Source organism: Onychostruthus taczanowskii, unplaced genomic scaffold, assembly GCF_017590055.1.
Source record: "Onychostruthus taczanowskii isolate IOZ18803 unplaced genomic scaffold, ASM1759005v1 scaffold25, whole genome shotgun sequence".
In the NCBI taxonomy this organism is placed as follows: Eukaryota; Metazoa; Chordata; class Aves; order Passeriformes; family Passeridae; genus Onychostruthus; species Onychostruthus taczanowskii.
The window spans coordinates 6,787,097-6,812,803 of record NW_024499796.1 but is presented as its reverse complement, the minus strand read 5'-3'; the positions used below and the strand labels follow the sequence as shown (position 1 = coordinate 6,812,803).

The 25,707-nt window shown below is 43.9% G+C and overlaps 1 protein-coding gene across 2 annotated transcripts in view; it reads left to right on the top strand.

Moving 5' to 3' along the window:
* Positions 1 to 17,825, top strand: part of MED27 (mediator complex subunit 27) — an 83,418-nt gene extending 65,593 nt beyond the window's left edge. The window contains exons 5-8 of one of the 2 annotated variants that reach the window (XM_041406951.1): positions 1,473 to 1,580; positions 7,769 to 7,810; positions 14,895 to 14,972; positions 17,385 to 17,825. In XM_041406951.1, coding sequence (XP_041262885.1) covers positions 1,473 to 1,580; positions 7,769 to 7,810; positions 14,895 to 14,972; positions 17,385 to 17,519 — 363 coding nt within the window. In that variant the 3' untranslated portion in view covers positions 17,520 to 17,825. The remainder of the gene's footprint in view (positions 1 to 1,472; positions 1,581 to 7,768; positions 7,811 to 14,894; positions 14,973 to 17,384) is intronic. The other variant, XM_041406950.1, reaches the window with a different exon arrangement.
* Positions 17,826 to 25,707: the final 7,882 nt, after the last annotated feature.

Here is a 25,707-nt window from a genome sequence, read left to right as displayed (position 1 = left end):
GAGGGCCAACTAGACCTTATTTATGAGTACCCTGGCAAGATATTGCATTTAAACCAAAATTCACAGCACCTGATAGCACAACATGGTGTTTCCATACCTGTTCATGGTTCCTGGTGTGTGCATGGCTCAGGCCCTGATACAAGTTCTGTCCTTCAGCCTATCACATTTTTTTCTTCACAAATTACCCATTCTTCTGACCCACTTTTTATGTTCTTGCAGCATTATGCCTGGCAGCCTGTCTGCTTGATGGCTGTCATTGTCTCCCCGTCCTGTTTCCCTGTCTTTTCTCTTGCTGTGAACTTGTCCTGCCCTGTTCAGATGACTCTTCCCTGCTGGAGTTCTCCCTGTGCTGTGCCAAAGGTTTGGCATCAGTTCTGTCCAGGGTTTGTGGCTCTTTCCTGATTAAATCAGCTCAGGCTGGGGCTGCTGGTGTTGGAACAAGGTGATGGGCAGCAGTCATTAACAGAAGTTACAAAGAAATAACATCCAACAGATCAATAAAGGTGCATATTGACTGGTTTCTTTAGGTGTGGATCTGTCTGCTGAGGTCAGCAGTAAAAACACATTTGTTTTAGTGGATGTTAATCTATACAGGATGAAATGTTAGAACACAGGCAGATAATGAGCTGCTTCTGGTTGGGAAATATTAAAATGAACTAATTGTTTCTTTTTTATCTCAGTTTTATGCTTTTGTGGGTGAGGAAAAACTCTCTAATAATCTCTGCATAACAAAATACAAAGACGAGATTCTTGTTAGACACACATCTTAACTGTATTGAAGTACAACTTCATCTTTGAAATGTAAATTGATTTTTAGATTAAAATGCCTTCATTATTGCATTTTTGTCAATAATATAATTTAGGCTTGTTTCTGTTGTTATACTCTGACTGACCCTCTATATTTTCCATTATACTAGTTTTATTCTTTGCACTTTAACACTTTCACAGAAGGAAATTAAACCTTTGAAAATGTAACATTTTTACTTTAAGCTGTAGTTTCCTTTGAAATAATTTTACATTTTTATTGGACAGAAAATGTTTTCCATTAAACTCACGGTATGCTTTTACAAGCCAGCATTAGGAGAGTCTGATTCTTCTTTCAAATTGTTTTTCTCTAAGTGGACTTATATTGGTGAATATCAAATTCATCGAAAATAATCACATTTGCCCATTGTTTTTGACAAGTTATTGAGTTGTGGTGTTAATAAAATTGAGAGAATTGCTTGGCAGTGTCATGTCTGCACAAGGGAATTCTGTGAACTCATACATTTTCAGTTGCAAATGAATGTTTGTTTGTTCTGCACTTTATGGTATCTCTCCTCCTCAGAACACACACTGCTTTTAGATCTTTTATTTTGGTCTCTCTATAAAATATTGAAAACTGAAATTGCATCAGCTTAAGCTGTTAACTCGATGGTCTTATGAATTCAGACACCATCAGCCTGTTTGTGTCCTTGTCCTGCCCTTGCCAGGTGACCTTGGGGAAGGTGCTGAAGGTGATCGTGGTGATGCGCAGCCTCTTCATCGACCGCACCATCGTCAAGGGCTACAACGAGAACGTCTACACCGAGGATGGCAAGGTGGGTCACGGCCTCTCCAGCAGCCCTGCACTTCATTTTTACCTGTTTACGTGGCAGAGCACTGGGTTCCCAGAGCAGGCACACTGGAATTGCAAAACTGGCAAAAGACTCGGAATGTTTGCAGAATGTTCCAGCTTAAATCTGTCTTGTTTTGCTTGGGTTTTGCGTCCCTAAATCTCTGAGTTCTTTCTGAGCTCTGAAGCCTTAGCTTGAATTTCTGATTTATCACCTTAGACCTCAGTTGCTGTGTTCGTAGTGTCTGCTGGGAAAACATTTTTGCAGTGTACCAGCACATCAACAGCCCAAGGTTCAGCTTTCTCTCTTCTGAGAGCCATTGAGAAACCTTGGGCTGTTTTTTTTTGGCTTGATAAACACAGCAGAGAGGATCACTGGTAGGTGCTCCTCAGGAATTTGCTTGCCAGCAGCAGCATATCTTGAACAGCAGCTACTACAGCAAGCATTACCTGATTCCACAAGTGATTTATTTTGTGAACAGCTCACCCTGCTTGAACCCTGAGATTTCCTGTGCCTGCACACAGTCCATATGGCTCTCCTCAGCACATCAGGAGATGTTAACAGGACCTGACGGCCTTAGCTCAGCTCAGGTCTCTTTCCAGGGTGGAAGGGTCTCTGTTCCCAAGAAATCTGCCAGGACTCTCCATTCCAGTAACAGCACTAAATACCTCCATGTTTCACATTGTCTCTCTGGAGCTTTCTCTTCTGCTTCTGAAGCCTATTAAAATAAGAAGTTCATTATATCAAGATGAATGTTTGGCACCCATAGGCCATGTTATAATGAGGTGAGACTTCTTTTCCTTTCAAAAGTGATAACTGTGTTTCAGCACACAGAAGCACGTTGTGTGCTGACCCAGAGTTCAGCAGCTCTGGGTCTGAACCTCTGTTCTCTGGGAAAGGCCAGGAGCTGAGCTGCTGAAGGAAATAGTGCAGCTCCATTTCCCAGGTGAGACATTCTTCCTCAAAGGGCGGAGAATTGGCCTAAGAAGTCGTAAAATAAAAATTGCTTAATTTTGATTTGCCTTTTTCAGATAGGCAGGTTTAAATACCAGTTTGCCACAGAAGCAGCTGCTCTCTACTCCCTGTGTATTTGCATATAAATACAGAGCTCCAGCACCAGCCCCTCTTCACCCCAAGTTCTGCATGGAAGTGAAATGATGGTCTGCTGAGAGAGCACTGACAGTGTGTGATGGATTCCCATGTCACACTTCATTTGGGTGTGCTCGTTTTCTCTGATGAATCCAGTTTCCTTTGAAGCTCCCTTGAAATACAATAATGCTATATATGCTGAAAAGCTAAGTAAGGAGTTCCTTTCTGAAACTCAGCATCTGGCACTGGGATTCTGTTCAGCTCAAGGTGAACTCTCCTGGGAGCTGCACGTTGTTCCTCTGCCATCGTTTGCTGCCAGGGGACAGCAGGACCTGCCAAGGCCAGCTCTGGGCACGGGGCACTAACCTTTACCTGCTGTCAGTGGGGAGCAGTTCTGCTCCTCCAGAGCATTGCTGTTAACACCTGGCTTATTTCTTGCTTTAAGCCAGTCTGCAGGGGAGTCTGTTCTTTACTCATTTAGCTTTGTGTCCAACCCTGGGCTGTGTGACTGCTCCTGCAAGGCTGCACCAACCTGTGACCTTTACGTGGCACTTTGCTATTCCAGTGGGCATCCCAGAGATTTTGCAAACCTGAAGGTCTCTGTTTTAGGTATAAATAGGAACATCTCATTTGACTGAAGTAGAATTGGAGTTGGAGCCACTTAAATCATGAGCAAATTTGGCTTGGAAGATTAAATAAATGCGTAGTTTGCTAGTTTTGCCAACTGGAGCACATATTGACAAACAGTGAGCTCCTTTTTTTTTGTCACTAATTAACTACTCTGGTAATTGGAGAATAAGAATTAAGATTGTGCTCTCACAATGATTTGCTTTCCTTATTGTGCCTGCTGGGAATGAGCGATTGCAGTCAGTTAAGAACAGAGTCCATTGCAATTCCTTCCCTGTCACAACAGATGCTGTTGGGAAGGTACTTCAGTGAGGCTTCTACACCATTCTGGCTTCTCAGTTGCTATCCTGATAGCATGAAAAATGCACCAGAATTAAGGAGAAACACACAAAAAAAGTAAGAAAAAGATCAGTGAGTATCATCCTTATTAAATAACAGAAATATGGAGAACCCACAGGAACACAGTAGGCGGTGATAATTTTTCCAGGGAGCAGTTTACACAGTCATTGTTGATTTGGGACTTAGCTTGTGTATTCCTAGGAAACATTTAATATTTGTAAACAAGAGGGAGATGAGGAATTAGGTGCTAACATGCAATATGGCAATGCTGAAGTGCCTCTTTTCTGTAAGGCACGCTGAAGAAGGGACACTGGATAAATCTTCTTTGCACTTAAATAACTGGATGAGGCTCTGTTGAGTTATCCTCAAAACTGCACACATTGGAAGTTACAAAAAGTGAAATTCAGTGGAAGAAGAGTTTTTACAAGTAGAGAGGGGTTTCGGGCAACCAGATGTATTCAGTGGTATTTAAAAAAGGAGAACTGGCCATCACTGGGAGACTGGTCACACAGACACTAAGTGAGAAATGGGCTGTGCACAGAAGAGGCCAAAGATTTCCCCTCTGATCAGAGCAGTCCTCAGTTATTACTGAAAATACACTGGGTTTTAGCAAATTCTGCATTGCTGGGAAGAAAAAAGGAAGAGAGAAGTGCAAACAACAGAGCTGTTGAGACTCCTCTGGTCCTTCAGACAGGCAAGTCTGGCAAAAAAAACCCCAAATCTGGGTTTTTCTCCTGGTTGTGGAGCTGCACAGTGACACACCAGCAGTTACCTAGGAAAGCTGACATTGCATTTTCCAGGTTGCTTTATCACACATTGAGCTGTGCAGGTTGACAGGTGTTTACATGACAGCCTCACGTGGTCTCTGCTGAGGTCTCCCTAAATTAGGTTCTCCCTCTTACTCATTTAAATACTTTCAAAATTAAGGTGAAAGAGCAGAAGTTTTAAGCTTGCACTGAGTAAAACAAGACCAGCCATTCTGGGGTTTTATTTTCAAGCTTTGCTTATACAGACAGAATCATTGCATTTCTTCAGTGCCTCGTGTACCTCTCTCGTGAATTATTCACAGACCCTGCAGAATGTCTTTGCCAAGCTGCCAGCTGCATAACTTGGACATTTTTGGTGCCACTTTGCAAAAACAATAAGTGAGATCTGGCAGGCTCTGACATGTCGTGGGTGCTGGACCTGCTCACAGTTGCTGTTGCTTACCATCCTAACCCTTCATGTCCACCACAGACTGATGCATTTTAATTACCCTCATGATTTTAGTGGTGGCACAGTGCCACCCTTAATTTCAGACTGTGACATGCTTGTTGTGCGTTGAAATTTAACCATGGATGGTAATTAATTACTAGTGTTTTCCTGATTCCTGACTAAATGAAGCTATGCAGCTCATCTTCACAGGGCAGCTGAGTCATTGGCCTGCCAACAAAAAAAAAAAAATCATATTGGGATTTTTTGGCATGATAGTGCCATGCTTTTCTTTGGATGCAGAGACCAAGAACCACCTTGACAGGGTATGTGGGCACTTCACATCACTGCCTAGCCAAATCCCTATTTTGCATCCCTTAGACTTAACTAAAGAAACATAAGTGTCTCTGTTGAATTCTCATGTTCAGGAACTTGGGTTATGTTAATGCTACGGCTTCATTAATTACCCCATATCAATAAGAAAAGGCAGCTTTTAGCCTCCTAGCGTAAGAGGGGAGAAGAAATAGTAGTATCAAAGGAAAGCTTCAAAGACAGGCAGAGCTGTCTCTGGGGTAATTTCTGATCCCTGCATTCTCACCACTTCAAAGCTGGCTGTGTGTGTGTGTTTGGGTGAAGGGGGGGCTGAATCTGATTTCTCTAATAAGTGTTGGCACCGGACCTGTTTGATATGGGATGCAGGGAACATTCTGGTTTGTTATCGCCTTTGAAATCGCTCTGCGACCTTCAGAAAACGGCCTCTTGTTCCAGCTGCTGGGGCTGGCTGGGGAGAGGGGCACTGGGGAGAGAAAGCCCCTGTTTAATTCACATGCAGAGGATGCCCTGAAATTGTGCTTTCAGCAGTTTTTTAGTTACAAATGTGTGTCTTGATTGAAAGTGAAAAGTTGAAGAATAATAGACCTATAACGATGCATTCTTTAATCTGCCTCTGCCTTAATCCTCAATTTCAGGAGGGAAAGGTGGGCACTCATTTAGGATGTATGCATGGAGCAGGGGCTAGTGGCTTTTTCTTGCTTGCTTTTTTTTTCTTCCTTTTTTAACATGGATAACATCACGTCTGTAAGACAGGCATTCATTACTTTTTCAGCTGTCCCATCTCCATGCCAGCTAATGAACATTCAGAACCTGTTGGACTCATCTTAAAGCAGCATCTGAAGTGGACTTTTTTTTTGAGCCTAACTAGAGAGGATCACATACTTAGTTTGATCACTGGAGATTAGCAAACCATCTATACATTCCAATTACAGCAACTCTGCAGTCGAAGAAAAGCTGTAAATTACATTAAAACGGGGGGGGGGATGTTAAAATACACATTAATTTTTTTTTTGTTGTTTTCATGTGTAGGCTTTTCTAATCTGGAAGTGCAGTGCTGCCTTCCCAGCAGGCACAGGAGGGATAATAAATCAAGCCTGGGTCAAGGTCTGGGCTGCACCCTGGGTGCTGGTGTTCACAGAGGTTCTTGATCTCACCCCAAGAGCCAGGAAATGTTACAGGGTTTGCAGGCAGGTGCCTCAGGGTGCTCCTGTCTCCATCCAGCCTGCAGAAGGCATTGAGACATCAGCTGCCTTTTGTCTCACAGCAAGGTCAGCGGTGCTGAGCCGTGAAACATCGATCCTGGAGCAGCTTTGGAAGTCTTAGCATCACGTCCTGTCCACTCTGAGCACTGGGGACTCAGGAGTCACTGCTGGGCAGGATTTGGACATGGGCCACTTCACACTGCTGCTCTTAAAAGAGTGAGAGCTTTTAGCATTCTGACCATTTTTAGCATGGTGAATTAATCACTTGGACTCAGCATCCTTCCCCCTCGCTTCCCTCACCTCCCTCTAATGTGTTTTACTCACTTCATATGACTTCCTTCATCTCAGCCTCTTTTTGTGCCTTTGGAGAATCTTGTACTGTCAGTTAGAAAGTATGGGCACCTAAGGCAGAACTGAAATAATCAGTTGTACCAGAAAAAGAGAGAACCCCCCTTGTGAGAACACGTGTGTCCAACCATGGTATCGGGCACTAGAGGAGCTAACCCTGCTTCATAAATTCACTCAGAAGTTCTTCTGTCTAGACTAAGATTCCTGAGATTAATGCTTTATCAAACACCTTTCCCATGACAAGTTCTGTGCATACAGAATTGTTGAGTACACTGGGATCTGTTGGTAAAAAAGTGATTTGCAAGTCTGGGATTGATGGAAGCTCCTCTTGTTTTTCCCTGCTGCTTTTCCTTGACAGAGTCTGAGATGTTCCACAGGGCTGGCTAAGAGAGCATTAACATGTCAGTAGGAATTGTTAAACACCAGAGCCACTGGGCTAATAAATCTTAAATAAATCTTAAATTTTTTTGTACTTTTAGTTTGTGTGTAGCTGAGCACACATTTAAGTCATGGATGTATGCAGTTATCTACAACCTTAAATCTCTCTTAGTGTGATTTTTGTCTGCAAATGTAAATGCAGTTTCCTGAGGGATGTTTTATTTAGCCCCAGTAGACCCAAAGCTTTGGCTTAATTCAGCTAAACACTCTTTGTGTCGTTGGTAACTGAATCACTTATTCAACACAAGACAAGCATAAACTTAATAAAAATGCCCTCATTTTAGAAACACACTCAAGCTGATGAATATTTGCATAGATCAGCCACAACCCCATACAAATGAAGATTTTGCTTTTTTAAAGAGAACTCATTAATTCAACAGGTCTTGTATGTATAATTTTTTATTGAAACTCTGCTGAACTGTGTTCATTCTTCATTGCAATACAAAGGAAATCTTATGTTATTAATTCCCTTTCTTGGATTGCAACAGGTGAGGGCAAGGGGTCAAAAGAGTGAACTCAGAGATGCATCTTTGTTGATCCATTTTCTCTCCAAAGCTGCTTCTTTATCTGTAGTAATATATAACTTTTTTTTTTTCCCTACTGTAGCTTGACATATGGTCTAAATCCAACTATCAAGTTTTTCAGAAGGTAAGTCTCTCATCATTCTCTGTGCCTAAGGCACATATGTGGAATTGATTTTAAATATCTGGGCTCTTACGTTAAATAATTCAGAATTTATTCTTTGTCATCACAACTTGCAAATAGCAAACAATAATCTGTAATGATGGAAAACTGTGAGTAGAAAAGAAGATCACTTCTAGTGTTATTTAATTTGGATTTATTTCCCATCGCAGTTCCAGTCCATGGTTTGGAATAGGAAATCAGAGATTATACTACACTAGACTTAAAATTTCATGAGAAATCTTCGAGGATTCCCTTCTTCAGTTTAAATCTTTTTGGGGAGAAAGGACTGTTTCAAGTTCATTTGGATCTTGCTTTGTTATTTTCTTTGGGGTTGGTTGCCTCACATTCCTGTAAGCTTGAGTTTAATAAACCAGTGGAACCCCTTTTTGAAAATGAGTTTGGAAATATTTTCCAATACATTATTTTTGCCTGCCCTTCCTCCCATGATGGTGTAAGCAAGAGGAGGGACTTACTGGAATGAATGTTATGCCATAAAGTAAGAGCAGCCTGATGAGAGAATGGCAGCAATAAAAATAAAACTGCTAAGAAGGTTAAAGTGTATTTTAGAAAGATCTATATCTTGCTATTTTCAAGGAAGGGAAGATTTCTCTTTGAAGGCCTCTTGTCAGAATGCTGTAAGTTCAGATTGATCCAAGTTTAAATTCCAGTTTCCCTACCCTCAAGCCCCAGCTGAAGGAGCTGGAGCCTCCAGCTGCTGCTCTGGCTCCTTTCATCCTCCTTTGGAGTTTGTGAAGCAAATGGGGGTCAGGGACTCGAAAGGGCTTAAAAACAGGGGTCAAAACTCTGGCATCTTGGCTGTGCTTGTGCAGCTCCCTTCCAAGATTTCAGAGGCAGTCAGGAGGGGAGGATGTTGACCTGGGTTATTTCCCTGCTGCAGATCAAAGGACAGCTTTTGGGGAGCTTGGTTGCTCTCCCTTCTCTGCCTGGCATTAAAGTGAATTTCTGCTGCAGTTGATTCTTTACCCCGGAGATTAGTGGTTTAAATATTCTTTCTATTTTAGCATCAAGTAGGGTAATAGAGCAGGAAGTAAAACAGCATTTGTTTATCAGCCTGCTTTAAAGTGATTTTTTGCAGTGGAATAAATGTAAGGTTCTTGAATGACCTGCATCATCTCAATTTCCCAATGTGTGTGTTTGATTGTACACTCATTTGGGCATAAAATTCTCCTCCTGCATGTTTTGGTTTAGAATAACTTGAAAGGATAGTCATATTGCTGAAATTTGTGTTAAATTATAATAAATAATCAGGTTTTGATGATATAATTGTTTGTAGCAAGATAACAGAGTTCAGTAAATGTCCAGTTTGCTTAGATGTCCATGTTAAGGACTCAGGGTGCATAAATAAGTGTAATAAATTTCCCTTCATGTCCAGGTGATGCTTTAGAGCAGAAGCTGGAAGAGATAAGTGAGAAAACATAAAATACCCCTCTTCCTGCTGCCTCTCTGGCTGCAGTATGGATAAATGAGAATCTTTGTTCTCTTCCTAAGTTCATTTTGTCCAGTTTTCTCTTGATAAATACCAAATTAATAATATTAACCAAAAAATAAAAACCAACTGAGAAAGACTTGAGGGAAAGGGTGTTTTGTAACCAGCTGAACAACTGTCTGTGGGGGGTTTTTATGGTGGTTTTATAGATGTTGTTGCTGGCTCTGTCACTGTGTTACCTTGGACACCTTCACCTCTCTTTGGCTGAGTTTCTCATCCCTCAGGCTGGGGTAATATTTGCTGACTTCACAGGGGCTCTCACTGAATTGGTTGCATAGAGCTCTCAGATTCTTGCCTGAGAAATGTGATAAAAATGCAAGGTGACGGCAGCTTCTAATCAATAGGTGGTGTGGATTGAGCTGATAGTTGAAGAAGTTAAGGCTGGGACCCACGTCAGGTTTTCAAACAGGTGATAGAAAGTGCTGTGGTTCAGCATAGTAAATTCTCCGTGGTGCAGTCTTGGTTTGATTTCCTCTTTATTCTCTAAAGCTGCACTTGTGTCTATTTGCAATACCCAGGAGTGGTGATTTAGGAGTAGCAAAATGAAATAGATAAAATAGTGTTACAGAAACTATTACACTCTGTTAGCAGGGTAGGATCTGTACTGCAGGATTTTCTGAACAAATGTTTTCATGCCACTAAAAAATCATGAGTAAATGTGTCAGAGCACATCTGAATGTTCTTGAAATGTGTTTCTCATGGCAGTCACCAGCATGGCAATGTGGAAGAAGGAAAAACAGGGATGAGTAACTGCTGCCCCCATGGAGGAGGCTGGGCAGCCCTTTCTGCTGTCTTTAAATGTACAGAAGGACAGGGCTGTTCCTCTTTAAAACCCCAACCAAAGTTCCCAAAATCTGTCTTTAATGATAACACAGCAACATCTGGAGCTCCCCAGATCCCTGCCTGGGGGAGCTGCAGTCCTGTCAGATCCTCACAGGGTTGCAGCACGAATTTCTAGGTTAAGGACCAGCGACCTCTGATCTTCAATCCAACCCTGTCAAACCAAGCTAAATTTGTCCTGACTTTTTGTTTGCAAACGTTGGCTGTGTCAGCAAGGCTTTTCTCTCTCCTTCTTATTAGGCAGGGGAGCTGGGTGTGTGTGATTTGATGGGGGCCAGCTCCTGGAGGGCCCATTACTGTTCCAGTGTACAGTCATTTTCCTAGTTCCCTGGAGACTTCTGGTCCTGGGGTGAACAAACCTTACAGGCACTGAATGCACCAGCAGGGTTAGATCCAGAGAATGGAGCTGGGAAATAAGAGAGGGGACTGCTGAAAGGGCAGAAGCACAAGGAGCAAAGAAAAGGTTTTTCAGGCTTCCATGTTGGTGTGACATTTAAACTCCACAGGAGCAGCAAATGTTTTCATCTTAAACCTCCTAATTTTAACACTTCCTGCCTCTTGATCCACTAAAGCAAGAGGAGGAATAAAACAGGAAATCGGGAAGGATTTTGAGGCTTAAATCCTGGTATACATGAAGGCTGCATAATTCCAGAGGGTTCAAAATTCTAATTGTAAAGAATGGTACAATGTTCATAACTTTGCATTCAAAGAAGAGAGAAAAGAATTTTGGAGCTGCTGTGAGAGGATCAAACTGGGAGATGGTGTCAAACAGCTGCTCAGTTAAGAGCAGCATAGCTGGTGTTGCTGAGTACTATGAGGAGGTTGGCTGTTTAAATCATATTCAGAGGCTTTAAACCCATATATTTCATTCTGATCTCGGAGACCCATCCTTATTTTCACCTAAACAGTCTCACCAGTTCTAGCAGTGCCACACACTGGTTGTGATTTTGCTTGATCTGCTTCTCCCCCAGGCAGATTTTCACCAGAACGTGGAGAAGCTGTTTGTGAGCTGTGTGGTCCCAAAGTGCTGGCATTTTCACCACCACAAGGGCACATAAGTATTGTAATGTATGAAGATGTATTCTTGTCAATAATCTCAGAGTGAGATCACATGCAGGATGAATGCATGCATGAGACAAAGCGTGGGCTCTGCTGCTGCTGCTGCTCAAGGAGAGGAGCTGGGCTGCTCCAGGGTCACCTGCACGGCTGCTCCTGGGCAGGATCAGCCCCTGGCTCTCCTCAGAGACCTCCTTGAGTGAAACAAAACCGCTGTGACCCAGTCCAAATAAGCAGAACAAGCAAAATAATAGCTAAACTCTCTGTGAGCTCTGAAAAGAACGGGTAAATCCTGTGTTTCAGAGGAGTGTGGTTTTCCTGAACTGGGAGTGAGGAAAGGTGTGTAAAGATTTCTGTGAGTTCCTCAGTGCCTGTTCCATCCATCACCCTTCCCAGCACCTCTCAGGCACCACATTCTGTGCTCCACATTCCCTCCAGAGAGACTAAGATGTGTTCCTGGAGAGAAGATTGAGTAATGGGAATCCTTGGAAATGAACAAAGGTATTCGTGCGGTTTTCCACGCTATAAAAGATCTAAACACTAATAAAACAACTTCCTTTTTTTTCTTTCCCTCAGTGCTGTGATCAGCCTTCACAGCTCATTGCTACAGGCTACTGTTACAGCCATGAACTTACAAGGGTTTGGTAAAAAAAAAAAGTTTAAAACCTTCCAGGGGATTTAAAGAATCCCTTTATATTAGATGGAGTTGTCAGTGCCATGCTTGAGGGGATAAACCAGTAAGTGGCAGGGAAAGTTGTGGCTCTTAAAGGAAGTTCTGCACTTACTTCTGAGAGGGATATTTCCTGGCAGTGAGATGAATACATGGGGACAGGGAGAGCTTCTATAATTCAGTCATGGGATGGTTTTTATTAGGCCAGGTGTAGCTGCATTCACCTGGTCTGTGGTGGAGCAAAGCTGTGCCTTAGGTCTTTGCTTTTGTGCTGCTTATCCCTGTTACAGGAGGCACTTGCTCAGCCTTCTCCCCCTGTAAATTGTATAATTTAATTTCTTTTCATGGATTTTCCAGCTTGGGAATGCTGTATGACTAACCACTGTCATCAAAGCCCAATAAAGCCATTTTTGGATGTGTCACCTTTGGAAAACTCACTACTGTTCCAATGCATTACAACTCTTCTTGTGAAAAATGGAGACTTTTTGCCAAATTTGTTTTTTCCATGTCACTGAAGTCTCTTTTCCTCAGCCTCCAAGTGCTTAATTAAACAATGGCTATTTTATTTAGCAGAATTTTGCTGCAGGAGATTGCCTTGTTTTTCCCTTTTTTTAGACAGGAAACACAAGTGCTTTTCAATAGATGAATTGTGAAATATTGAGCTCTTCTGCAAGATCTCTTGAAAATCCATTTCAAGGTCCAGAGCAGAGCTATCCCAGTCGATGTGTGCTCCCCTGAATATGTTTCCCTACCAAAAAAAAAGTAGAGAAATTAGAAAGTGACTGATAACTTAGATAGCAGCAGGTAAGGCACAACGATAAAAGTGGAGTTAATAAAATAAAACCCTGAGATGTACAAAATATCATCCTGCACCCAGAATAAATTAGTTTCTGATTCCAGCTTGGCTGGAAGAAAAAGTGTGTCCCTTAAGTGAGCTGGCACATCCACAGTTGGTTTTGCTTTGCTTTGGTGTGAAATTGTATTGCCGTTAGGAAAGCTGGGTATTGATCTTTTGGGATTTTTTTTTTCTTTTCTCCCTCCTCTTTTTTTCATTTTTCCTCTCGTTTTTAATCTTGGTCAGTTTGTGTTTTCTCTCAGTCTGTTATCTTGGGGGGATTAAATTCCCCCTCACCCCCATGCCCTGGGCAGTTTATCCATGGCCCAGCTCTTTTCTGTTTGACATCATGTTCTTTGCTGGCTTGGGAAGGGGTGGGGAGTCATTCCTTTACTTTTCTTCCTCAAATTTGACACCCACTTTGATCTTTTTTTTGCCATCAGCTCTTGCTAAGGGTAGAAATTGCCTTCTTTTCAGTGCAGAAGGCATTATTAGTGTTCCAGCAATGCTGGGATGGCTTTCATCTCCCCAAGGAATCTCATTATCTTTACATTACAATAGCAACAGCATATGGGCAACTTTGCCAAAGTGGCCAGTCAATTTAAATTTGTTAATAGCAGTATTTTTTAAGCAACTTCCTTCCCTGCCAAGAGAAAACAACTTTGTTGTTCAGGAGGAAAAAAAACAAACCACAGTTTGTTAGAAGTAGAAATACAGCAGAAGGAGAACGGCTGCTCATAAATATCTTCAGAACTTCCTATTCTTTGACATGTCTGCTACTATCCTATAAAAGCACTATCTCAAAAAAAAAAAAATTCAGATAGCTGGTGGGGCTTCTGAGCACTGCATGAGATGTGTTTGGAAGAAATGGCTGGTTTGAGTTCTGCTGTGCTATTAATGCACAGTTCATCACATTATTTCTCATCCTTATTTTTACATGGTAACATAGAAATGGCTAAAACAGGCCGAGGTCCTTTTTGTGAATATTTTTGCAAACTCACCAGAATGTGCAAAGTCCTGAAAGTTTTTCCTTCCAAATGTCAGAATCCCATGTGAGTCCCTGCTCACGCTGAGGGAGCTGGGTGTGTGAGAATGATGGGGAGCAGATCCTGGGTCTGAAATAGCAGGAAAACTCAGAACTGGATTCAGACAGGCTGATGTGATGGAGGAAGTTTGTATGGTGTGAATGAGAGCCTGGCTATACATGGATTTATTCAGGAATGTATCTTTGGCAAAACCACCTCCCTGAATAGCTTCAAGCACGAGCCTCTCTTGTCTCCAGTAAAACTTGGAGAGCTGCAATTCCCATTGCTGAATTGGACTTAACTGCAAATGGGGAGCAACTGGAGCTAGCTGGGAATAGCAGTGGGAATTTCAGTTCTCACTTCCTCTTACTCAAAATTTGCTGTAGTTTGTAGACTGGCCCTGAGAAGAGTTCCATTTCCCCATGCCAGAACTAGAAAACACAATTAAATCACTCTCTGTAAAGTCATGTGTTTTGTTGGAAGCTTTGACATTACCGATGAGGACCATTGAGATTCATGAGTTGAAATCTGTGAAAGAGCTCTTGTGGTTGTGTTGTTGTTTTGAATTCTTTATTGTCCAGCATAAAGAGTTTTTCCAATAATTTCTTGCATTCAGCATGGAATTTCTAAGAAGCAGTAAGCTGTTGACTGTGCTGATAACAGCTGACAGGCTGAAAACTGCTAGAAAATTGTATCATAACTGTCAGAAACTGCCCCTTCCAGAATAATTTGAAAAACTGTACTTATTTTTTTAAAAATTAAAAATCTGTCAGCATTGGTTAGTTTTCCTGACTTTTCTTTAATTATTCTTGATTATAAATACACATTTTATATGTATTGTGTGCATGTGCAATTCCCAGATGTGTGATCTTGTTATGGCTCTGTCTGGGAAATTAAAAAGCTTTTTATCAGAAATCTTTTAGTAATGCAAGTATTTATAAACCATAATCATATTAATTGATTCCTGATGTCAGAGGAAATGAAGCTGAGTAATCCTTGTACCCCCTGGTTTGCTACCTCCCCGTGGAATTCACAGTTTTCCTGCAGGCTAACACTGCTCTGTGTGAAATGGGCAGTGAATAAAGGTATTTTCTTTCTCCTTTGGTCTGGTGCAGGTGACAGATCATGCAACCACTGCCCTGCTGCACTACCAGCTGCCCCAGATGCCAGATGTGGTGGTCAGGTCTTTCATGGTAAGTGTGTTGGAAAACACCTTTTTCCAGCCCAGTCTGAGTGTGTTTGCAGTGATTGATACCAGGCAGTTCTGGTGCAGTTGGAATTTCCCCAGTTCAAACAAGCTGGAGACTCTGATTCTTTGTGTCTCCTACCTGGACAGGGATGAAGAGCCCATCCCCATTTCCCTGGGGGAATTGCTTTTGGAAAACTGAGCTGGGAATGGCTCTTCTGTCCAGGTCTCAGTATTGGCCTGGTGATTCCTGTCTGCAAAGGTGTGGGTCATCTGGCAGAACAGGAGGAAAAACTTCCTCAACCAAGCTCTGTCCTTGGCCCTGCCCTGGATGTACAAAATCTGCTCCACTGGCAGTTCCCTGGTAAGAGAAAATTGAAATTCCCAGTATTAGTAACCCAGCTGAGGAGCTTGCCCAGTATGGGAAGTGATGGGCATTATTTACAGAAGGTTCCATTTTGTATCCAAACTTTGTTCCTGTGCAGCAGCAGCTGTTTGGAGAAGCAAGGAAATACAGGAGTATTCAGATCTTCTCTTACTGAATAAATTTAATCCAGTGCAATTCTACCTTGATGTACAGATTTAAGTTTATCCCCTTTAATTCTTTTTGTATTTAGAATCCTGTTTGTGAAATAAACTTGCATAAGACGCAGCCGTGTTAATCAGAGGGTGAATACAAGGAATTAAGATTCAGAATTCCTTCTACCAGGATGAATTTTGGCAGTGGAGGCTCTTGCTGTTCTCTCTGCTACAGTCAGAGGAGGATTTGGGGAGAGATTTTCTTTACAATTCAGGCTTTTTCCTCCCCTTCCTTCCTTCCTTTATGTTGCCCCTTCACCTGGAGCAATGCAGCTGAGACTTTGGGAAACATAAATCTAGTTTTGCCATTCACTGTCTTTAGGAGTGTCTAGCACCAGTTGTCTTACATCCTTAATTTCCAGTTGTAATGTCAGAGCAGTCAGGCTCTCCTTCCTGCTGTGCTGGATTGGTTATTTAATAAAAAGGCCACTAAGATGAGAGGTTTGCAAAGTGCATCTTAAAATAATAGGTTTTGAAAGGTGAAAGCAACCATTACTGGTCAGATCCATGTTCAACATGGTCCTGAAAATGAATGTTGAGTAGAACAAGTGCTTTGTGTGAGCCAAAGCCCTGCTGTATTGATCAGAGAAAACACCAAAGCTTCCAACAAAGCAAAACCAGCACAAGTGTCAATATGTTGGGCCTTTCAGCTGTCACTTGTGCAGTCCACATGACAGGATCTTCTGGAGCCCTAATTTTCTGATGGGAATGAAGAGCCTATTCCTTTCTTTTCTGTTGACACACGTCTCAAGTGCCCAATTTAACTTCATTTACCTATTTTTGTATTATGGCTCAGAAAATTCGATTTCTCGACAGTGCAAGCAAAGCCCATCCAAGCTGAAGTAAATAACAGCAATTTACTTGTAGAGTTGTGTTACCCTTGTCCCCACATTTACTGCTCAACCCAGACAAGATCTAGTTCTTCTGGAGGAGAGTTATTGACAGCCCAAGGTTTGGTTGCTATAGAGAAGACTCTGATGAAGATGGAAGGATTTGTTTCAATAAACTCAGCTGACCTCTTCTTTAGAGAACAATTTTCTCTTATCGATGTAATTCGGTAGGACTTTAAATGACAAGATTCATGTGCATCCTTCACAGTATAAATCTGCTGGTCTAGGGCTTTTTTACTTGTGTATCTCCTTGAGTGGGGAATTGGGTTATGCAATGCTCATTGCTGCGTGTGACGATGGCAACAACCCATTTCAGAGGCAGGAACTTTGTGAAGGAACATCTGAACTGACCCTCTGTTGTTCAGCACTACTGGCCTTTTATTTATTTTATATATATGTAGTCATCAGTGTAATCAGGTTTAAAATGGCTCAGTATTTTTATGACCAGTGAGTATTGATCCTGAAATCGCATTAGAGAGGAAGTTCATTAGCTGGATGTGGGAGTCCTTCTGTCTTCAGCTCTGGAGAGCCCAGCCTGCAGTGGGAGTGCAGCAGGGGCTGATAGATGGTCATGGCAAGAGACAAACCAGTGCTCAGCTGGAGAAGGCACCGCCAGGAGGAACAATTCTATCCCAGTAAAAACCTGAGGCGTTGCAGCACTCGCCTCCCCTCACAGTTCTGCAAATGCCTCCTGCTCACAGGGCAGGAATTTCTATTAACAAATTTGCTTAAGTGACTAAAAAAGAAAGAGATGATTAATAAGGTGGGAATTCAGCTCTATAATGGCCTTGTAATCTTCAGTGTGCTTGTGTTTGTAAAATCACCCTGCACCTCACTGGGGCCTGGCCAAAGCACATCCTCTGTCCTTGCTGCTCCTGTTGGACAAGAGTAATGACAAAGTGGAACATCCCCATCCAGTTTTCTTTAATTTCTCTCCCTTTTCCTTTTAGACCTGGTTAAGGAGTTACATAAAGCTGTTCCAGGCTCCGTGCCAGCGCTGTGGGAAGTTCCTGCAGGATGGCCTGCCACCCACATGGAGGGACTTCCGAACCCTGGAGGCTTTCCACGACACCTGCAGGCAGTAGGAGCCCAGGGGAGTCAGCACTGGGGGCTCTGGGACAGCTGATGGCTCCACCCTGAACCTCCCTGTCCTAGGCAGTGAGGTTGTCCTGAAACATTTGACTCTGGAGCAGCCGGCTGTGAGGCACATGTGAGACTGATGCATCTTGGAGGAGAAGCTTTGTGTGATCTGAAGTGATCTGCCTGGGAAGGTCTGGCAGTAATTACCATAACTCCAAAATTTAATGGAAATATCCACTGTACAGTTTGCGTTTTGTGACAGAATTTGCAATGCTGAGGACTTTTATAAGCTTGAAATAAATTTTGTATTCTCAAAATTTGTGCTGTTTCGTTGTTTGGTCTGCAAAACCTTTGGGTTTGGTGTGGATTTTTCAGTGCTGCTCTTTTCTTTAGGAAAATTGGAAACATTTAAACAGGCTGAAATGTTGGTGGGGGGAATTGTTGCAAGGCTGCTTATCTGAGTGCTGGGTATTTTTGTGCAAGAGCAGATTATGGAGTTGATTAAACACAGAATTTCAAAGGCATGTGGCAGCTTGGAAGATGCAGTGTAACTTTCTGAGGCGGGGGGGAAACAGATGTTTCTCTTTACTGAAATTGTAATGAGAAATGTTAACAAAATCTGCATGTATTAAGTGGTTAGAAAACGTGTGATGAGCAGTGACAGTCGTGTTCTACAACTGAAATAATTCAGCCCTAAAGCAGAGTTTCTGCAGCACAGATACCCAGCGTGTTTCCTAAATGATTTAAAATGTACATGGAACACGCTGGAGAAAAGCAGGATCCCTCCCAGCAATCCCTGAGCTTGGGAGGGATGGGAGAGTTCCGTCCTATGAGCCTTGCCTGGTTTCCCTTTCCCCAGGCACATGGAAAGGTCCCTGGTCCTGTCCCAGCCCAGGGGTGTTGTGGGTGAAGTCTCTCCTCTGGTATTTTGCTGACTCCACACCTCCTGTGTCACCCCCTGACAGCCAATTTGATTAATTCCACTCTCATTCCCACCTTTTGCTGCTACAAACCACCAAGGCTTCAGTAATCAGCTGATTTGGGAGCTGGGAAGGGGAGCTCTTGAGGACCCTTGTCCCTCCATTAATTGTCAAATAAATTGACAGTGCTGCAGAGTCATTTTTGAGGTTCCTTCTGCCTTTGGACAAGCTTCTGTTGCAGGACTGGCTCGTTGGAAGGAGAGAGAAATTGAAAGAAAATGCATTTTTATGACTGTGGAGGCACAGCATTGTGTGTGAAAGATGAGAGTGTGTGTTTGAGGATGTTAATGAGATCTATTTTTTTTCCACATTAATAATAACATTCCCAGTCACCAAACAGAAGAATTACCATAGCAGTGGGATAATGGCCATTTCAAACCCAGCAGCAGTTGAATTACCTAATGAAAACTTTTTGTGCTGTTATTTGACCCAAGCAGCCTTCTCAGTCCAAAGATCAGCCAAGACAGAACAATGTTTGCATCTTGGATGAGCCCGAGCCTTGGAAATAATCAGCCCCACTCTCCATCCTGTTCCTGTGCTAATTAGAAGGCCTGGCTTTCTGATAGCATAAGCATTTTTTTTTTGTTACTATAAAGGTCATAATATGATATCCAACCTGCTTTAGGCACTGCTGGCTGCTCCCTTCTGTTTATGCTTAAATAATGGTGTAGAAAGCAAATCCTGAGGTTCACAAAAGTGTGTGGAATCATGTCTTGGCATTTGGCGATAATTAGTTGCAGAAAACAGCATTGTCCAAGTCTGTTAATTGAGCCTGAAATTTCAAACCTGTAACTGGGGAGTCTGATGGAGAGTCACACAATTCATTCTAAGTACCTCAGTACAAAAATAATTTGTCTTACTGAAGTGCAACACAAACCCCTTGGTCACGTCCCTTCCCCCTGAGCTGCAGCAGGGGATCAGGATCAGGAGGGGATCAGGATCCTCTCCTGGAGCTCTGTCCCTGCAAGCCTCGGAGGGCAGCAGGGTGGAATATTCTCATCAGGGGCAGTGAAACTCAGCTCAGCAGCTGCAGCAGTTTGGATTCAGTCTGTGCCTGTCCCTGCTCGTTGTCCTGGCAGTCCAGAGCCTGGTGGCAGTGCCTGGTTATCCCTGGGATGTGGATTTCCAAGGAAAGCAGAGCCTGCTCTGAGAGTGAGGGCTGGAAACTGGGAGGTCCCTCCTGAGCACAGAGCCATCCTCACAGCTACAGAATTTCTGTGTTTTTTCTCAGCTTTGGATAATTATTTTTGTCACCCTTAGAAAGGATGGGTGACCAAAAGCAGTTTAGTTGAAGAATGAGTGACTTTGCTCTTTACCACTGGAGTTTTTTGCAGGTATTAAAGCAGTCCCAATCTCTAAGGCAAACACCAAGGACCATGATCCACAAGGAGTGGTTGGCTCTCACCTGTTCCAGAGCATCTTCCAGGCCTGCACTTGTCCTTCTCCTCATTTCTGCAAGGCCAGCAGAATCAGGAGTGGCCAAATTGAGCAGAGAAAGAAAAGGAAAGTGATGCACATGCAGAAACCAGAGCTGCAGTGGTGGCTCTGGCTGTGACAGAGCTGAATCATCCCAGCGTGGTTGTTCCTGTGCAGGATCCATGCAGCTCCCCTCCTGCAGGACAGGCGCAGCCCCTGGCCCTGGGCACTCCGTGTCCCCCTCCCTGAGCCCAGCCTGCTGCTCTGGCAAGAAATCCCTTCTACTTTCCCTGTGCAACCCCCTCCCGCTGTGCTCGTGGTGCTGGCGAGTGCTAAAGGTTACAAAATCCATCTTTTTGCTAAGAAAGCAACTTAATTAATGTCCACGTTTCTGTGGTGAAGGGAACCCGCAGCAGATTCGCAGCCGCTCCCCTTCCCCTCCCCGCACCCCTCCCCAAACTGCTTTAATTTCTCTGCCAATATTGGACAAATGTAACAGGCTGACTTTTTAATTTTCTACTCCCAGGTCTCCCTTGTCCCCTCATGCATTTTTCATCACAGCTCATGGCTCCCTCCCTGCCTGCCCTGTGAACAATATTGATCGACTGATTAAGCCATCAAGCCATGGCAAACAACTTTAATTTTCTAACCAAAGCCTTTTAGTTCTCTTTCCTTTCTTGTATATTTGTTGCCTTTTCCCAAAGTTTTTAACGTGTGCTCAGAAACAAATACATTTTTTTAATTATGCCCTGGGTTAATTGGTGCTGTGCAGCAGCCAGAGGAATCCACAGGGAAGCATTTCCCCAGGAATGCAGTAAGAGAGTGAGTTCTGTTGCTGTGGTCCCATTTCAAAGCTGAACCTTTTGGAGAAGGGCTCAAAGAACACGTGGGAAATGTTTCCCTTTTCTCTTCGGCCTCTCCTAACAGCTTTAAATGTTAAGAGTGAGTGGAATCCCATCAGCAGTGCAGCAGCCCTGGCCACACCAACAGCTCTTGGGCTCTGGGTACCTGACAGGGCTCCTGCAGCTTCTTCAACCCCAAATTTACATCCTTGGCTAAGCCCCCTGAAGGCTCGCAGGTTTCACTGCTGGAATTGTGCAAATGTGAGAGCTCGGTTGCCTTGTGGAGCACTTTGAAGGCCTGATGATGATGATGAATCCCAGGGCTGGCAGGTGGGTAAAAGCATCTTTCTTGCAAACTCAGAACGTGGTTTCAGTGAGGCTTGTCAGAATCGCTCTGTGGGTTTGCAAATTGCTTTTCAAGGTGGAAATGCTGCTTAAATATGAGGATATTTGTCTCTCAGTGGCAGCCTCTGGGCTCTGTGTTGTGCTGTGGGGCTGCGGCCCTGGCTGGGGTGAGCAGGACTGGGGGTTCTGGTGTGTGGCAGGATCCCCATCCTGAGTCTTGCCTCCACAGCTTGTTCTGGTGTCTCCAGAGCTGCAAATTCCAAAGATGTGACAAAACCATCCAAAAGTCCCCTGTCATGGAGGGTTTGCACGAGGGCAGTGCAGGACTGGGCCCCTTCACACCCCTGTGCCTGGACTCTCCACCAGCATCTGCCTGGAATCCCTCGCTCCTTGCTCCGTGCCAGGACACCCAGAGCTGAGCCCTGGAGGTGGCAGATGCTGGCAGGGAGGGGGTGAGGCAGGAGAGAGGGTCCCCTTCCAGCTGTCACCCAAAATTGCAGGGAAACCTCAAAAGTTCCTCCTGCCACCCTCACCTCCGCTGCTGTGAGCCCAGCACGGATCCCTGCGTGGGTTTAGTTCACATCCATGCAAGAGGGGGCAGATCAGCCTCAGGCTGGCTGAGCACAGGTTCCCTCAGAGAGTTTGGCCCTTCAGGCCGTGTCCTGGTCTGTTGTCCTCCTCCCCCAGCACTGAGCAGGAGCTGTCCCATGGGAGCTGAATCCCGAGGTCTCCAATGCCCTGGTTCATCACGAATGCTGCGCTGCAAGTCAGAGCTTCTGATCCAAACTCACCTGTGTCCTTCAGAGCAGGAGATGTGCTGCAGGGAAACACAGGAAGGGGCAGCTTCAGCTGGGTTCCTTCACATCAGACAGCAGCTGTTTTTCCCGTGGTTATTCCCTGGTTGGAAGGAGGGAATTGGTTGTTTTGTGAGCAGCAGCCCCAAAACAAAGCTGGCTCTGAATCGTTTGTGTCTCCTCTCTTGCTTTGAGGGACAGTGACTGCAATATCAGATAATTAGTTCCTGTAAAGATGTGTGTGTGTGTGTGTCATGAACTTGTTGGAATTTGTGAGGTTGTCTTTCTTCTTCCCTTTTAAAAGCAAATGATCAAAACGAGACATCTCCAGACTTGCTCCTTGTTAACACAAGGAGAGCAGTGACCCTCTGGAAGAGCAGGGGTGTGTCCCTGCAGCAACCAGGATTTTTTATCAGCTGGCATTTCATCCTCTGTAAAGTTCAACAGCAGCACTAATACCTGATTGCTGGGTTTGTGTCATAAAAATGAAAGGGGGATTAAAAAAAAAAAATGAAGTATGGCATAGGAATGTAAATGGGCTTTTATTGTCTTTTGATTTGGGAGAACCCAGGGACAGCTGAGCATTTCGCATTTTATTTACTTTTTTATGTTAATAAGGAGGCTAATTTAAAATGGGAATCCTTGTAATAGACAGGATTGTGCTGATTAAAAAGTTACTCTGAAAACCAGAGCACCAGGATCAAGGACAGAGAAGTTTGGTTATTCAGGTGCTGAGACTGAGCATTTTGGGTCTAAAGGTGCCCCACTCTGGTCTTCAACATCTCCAACAGCCCTGCAAATCAGCTCAGGAGTATTGCCAGAAAACAACAAATATGTGAAAAATATAAATGGTGAGATCATTTCGAATTCATGAGAACAAATATTTGCGTCGAGAACGTGATTCCAAGGGACAGTAATGCAGGCTGGGATTTATGTACCCAATTACAATTAACCCGTGCTACCAACGTCTCAGCTACTGAGTTTCACAACAAGCTGCTCATTCGACATCTGCAGGTGAAGAATTATGAGCAGGAAATTTCGGTGTAGCCTTGGTATAAAAATAAAGCTGATGGAGGGGAGCAGCAGCCTGTGCCCTTGTCTCTCACCATCTGCAATTCCTCCCTGCATTTTGGGTTTATTACAGTATTTTTAGCCCCTTTTTTCTTTCCTTACTGTTGACAATCCCTCTTTAAAACGCTGAAAAGAAAGCAGGAGTGGTTTTTTGAAGTGTCACCAGCCGTGGCTCGGGGGTGACAATGGGCTGTGGGCTCCCCTCGGTTGGGAACAATCCGGAGAGCAGCCACAGGCAGAGGTGACCCGTGGGCACTGCTCATTTTCTGCTGGAAGAAAAACTCTGCCAGCCATCAGTTGCTGCAGCTGGCGAGGCTGGAACCTGCTGGGGGAGCTGAGGGGAAGGGAAATGTCAGAGGAGAATGGGAGCTGGGGAGGCTCTGGCTGGGGGGGAATAAAGGCAGTGCCAGAGGGGGACAGAGCATCCTGCCCAGGCAGGGCGAGCCAAAGCTGGGTGATGTCCTGAGGTGCTGAATTTGAGCAAAAATTGCTAAACCACGGCCTTAACAGGAGGCTTAATTAGATTTTGTTTTCTTTCTCCGAGGTTTTACCCAGCTCTCCTATAAATCCTGCTCTCGTGATGAATTCCTCCTGAGCCAGGAGGTGACTCTGATGAAATGCTCGCGCGCGCTTCCAAAGCCCTTCTTCCTGAGCTTCCCAAACCTCGGTTTTCTGACAGAAATGTGCTCCCAGCTAAGGGGAGGGAGAGAAACCGTGCTGCTCCTTCACATCAAGGTCTGCTCTGCTCAGGGCCCGTGTGGTTCCCTGAGCTTTTGGGTGTTTTTTCTCTCCAGCATCTGTGGATGAAGCAGCTGCTGCTGCTGCAGGATGTGCTGCTCAGGTGCCACCTGGGTCTGAGGCCCTGGAAGGTTATAGCCAAATTAGATTCATTGTATTAAGTACTTTTCTCCTACAGAAAAACACGAGGAAATTAATCCCAGAGTATTCAACAGAACACGCCAAGAAGTGAAGCTGCCAAGCTCTCCTGGTTTGCTTTTTGCTTGCACTGAGCCCCTCGCTGTAATTACAAACATCCGTGAAATTAAAACTGCAAATTGCTGAGGTAGGAGAGTGGAAAGGCCGGGCTGGGAAACATTTAAATTGCTGTGACAGGACATTCTTCCACCTTTAAAGCAGCGGTGGGGGAGCAGGAAGGAAGTCCTGCCAAACTCACCCGACAACCGTGTTGATTGTGCTGGGAAAATCCAGGTGAGCTCTCCAATATCAGCACAGCTCATCCCTGGAGAGTTTTTGCAGGTGAGCAGGGGATGCTGCCCTCTGCAAGGCAGAAATTCCCAAACTTCTTCAAGAAGCTTTAAAACCATGCATTTCCTCACAAATCTTTGGGTATCATTCCACATTGGACACCTCAGTTTCCTGTTAAATCAGTTAAACTGGTTTATTTGCTTCTCTTAAAAATCCTTTTGATTGTTTCACTGTTACAAAACTCAGCAGAAAGGCTGGCATTTAGTTTTCATCTGTGAATATTTTTAAGGATTTTCTTGGGGGAGAAAGGGTGGCTCACCACTGCTTAAAAAACAGTCAAACGTGGTCAGGCTCTGAACTAGAAAAGAGCTGAGTTGTCTCTTTTTTAATACAAGCCACCTTATAGCACGAGGTGGAGAAATCAATACACCCTCACCCTGGTTATCAGAAGGGCTGAAAATATTCAACATTAAATAGTGGTGATATAAACAAAACCTAACACCTTCAGCCCTTGAGATTAAAAGTGGATTTACTTTATTTTTCCCAAGTCTGGTGCCACCAGGGCTCTGCACAAGCATGGTGTGAGAATTGCTGGATAGAGAAAGGAAAGCTTTTGAAGAGCATTCAAAAGCAAAGTAATTAAATTTTTTTTTTTAAATGAAACAGAACAGAAACAAAAAACCCACCTTGAAGTCCCTGGTTTTTAAGCTGCACTTTAAGTTGGTGCTGCCAACCAGAACTTTTCTCCTGTAAGGCTCCTAGCACCAAGTAATGTGCTTTTGGTCTCCTGGATGCCATTTGAGTTCTGTTGTTTTATCACCTTTAGGTAAAACTGGTCCTTTTAAGGCTCCTATTTCAAAGAAATAACTTTGGGATACCCAGCATTTTGTCCTCTTCTGTTATTTCAAGGAAGCTGCAAAAAATGAGAGTTTCTTGTCTTTTCTTTATTGCTCTCAAAGGCCATTGGGGCTGGAGAGTCTCCTGGCTCGAAGCATCCTTCAGCCTGAGTTCTGAGGTGCTTTTGGCACACGTGCTCCTCTCTGTCCTCCAGGTTTGTACTCAGATTTCCCCCTGTGCTCAGTGTCTCCTGAAATCAGGAGAACAAGCTCCCGAGTTTCACCACAACAAGCAGTGCTGGGTTCTTACTGGTCGTGGAAAACTGCGTTTCTTTAAAATGTAAACTTTGCAAAGGAGTTGTATTTATATCTTTCATCCCTCAGGTATCACAGGCTTTACAGCCTCTGTTTAATCCTGGATTGATTGATGCCAATGGGAGTTTTCCACTGGCTTCCATGGATCTTGGACAGGTCCCAGGGTGCAGCAATGCAACGGGGGATGCAGCAGCTGTTAAACCTCATGGGGTGATGCTGTAGAACAAGTGGAGATGCTTTGTCAGCCTGAATAAAACACAGGAAGATCTTGGGCTGGATCTGACCCCTGGAGCAGCAGGAGGGCAGAGGTGGGTCTGGGCAAAGAGCCTGGATTCCAATGTTGATTTAATGACCCCTCCAAGGGTGTCCTGCAGTCTCTGGCTGAGCT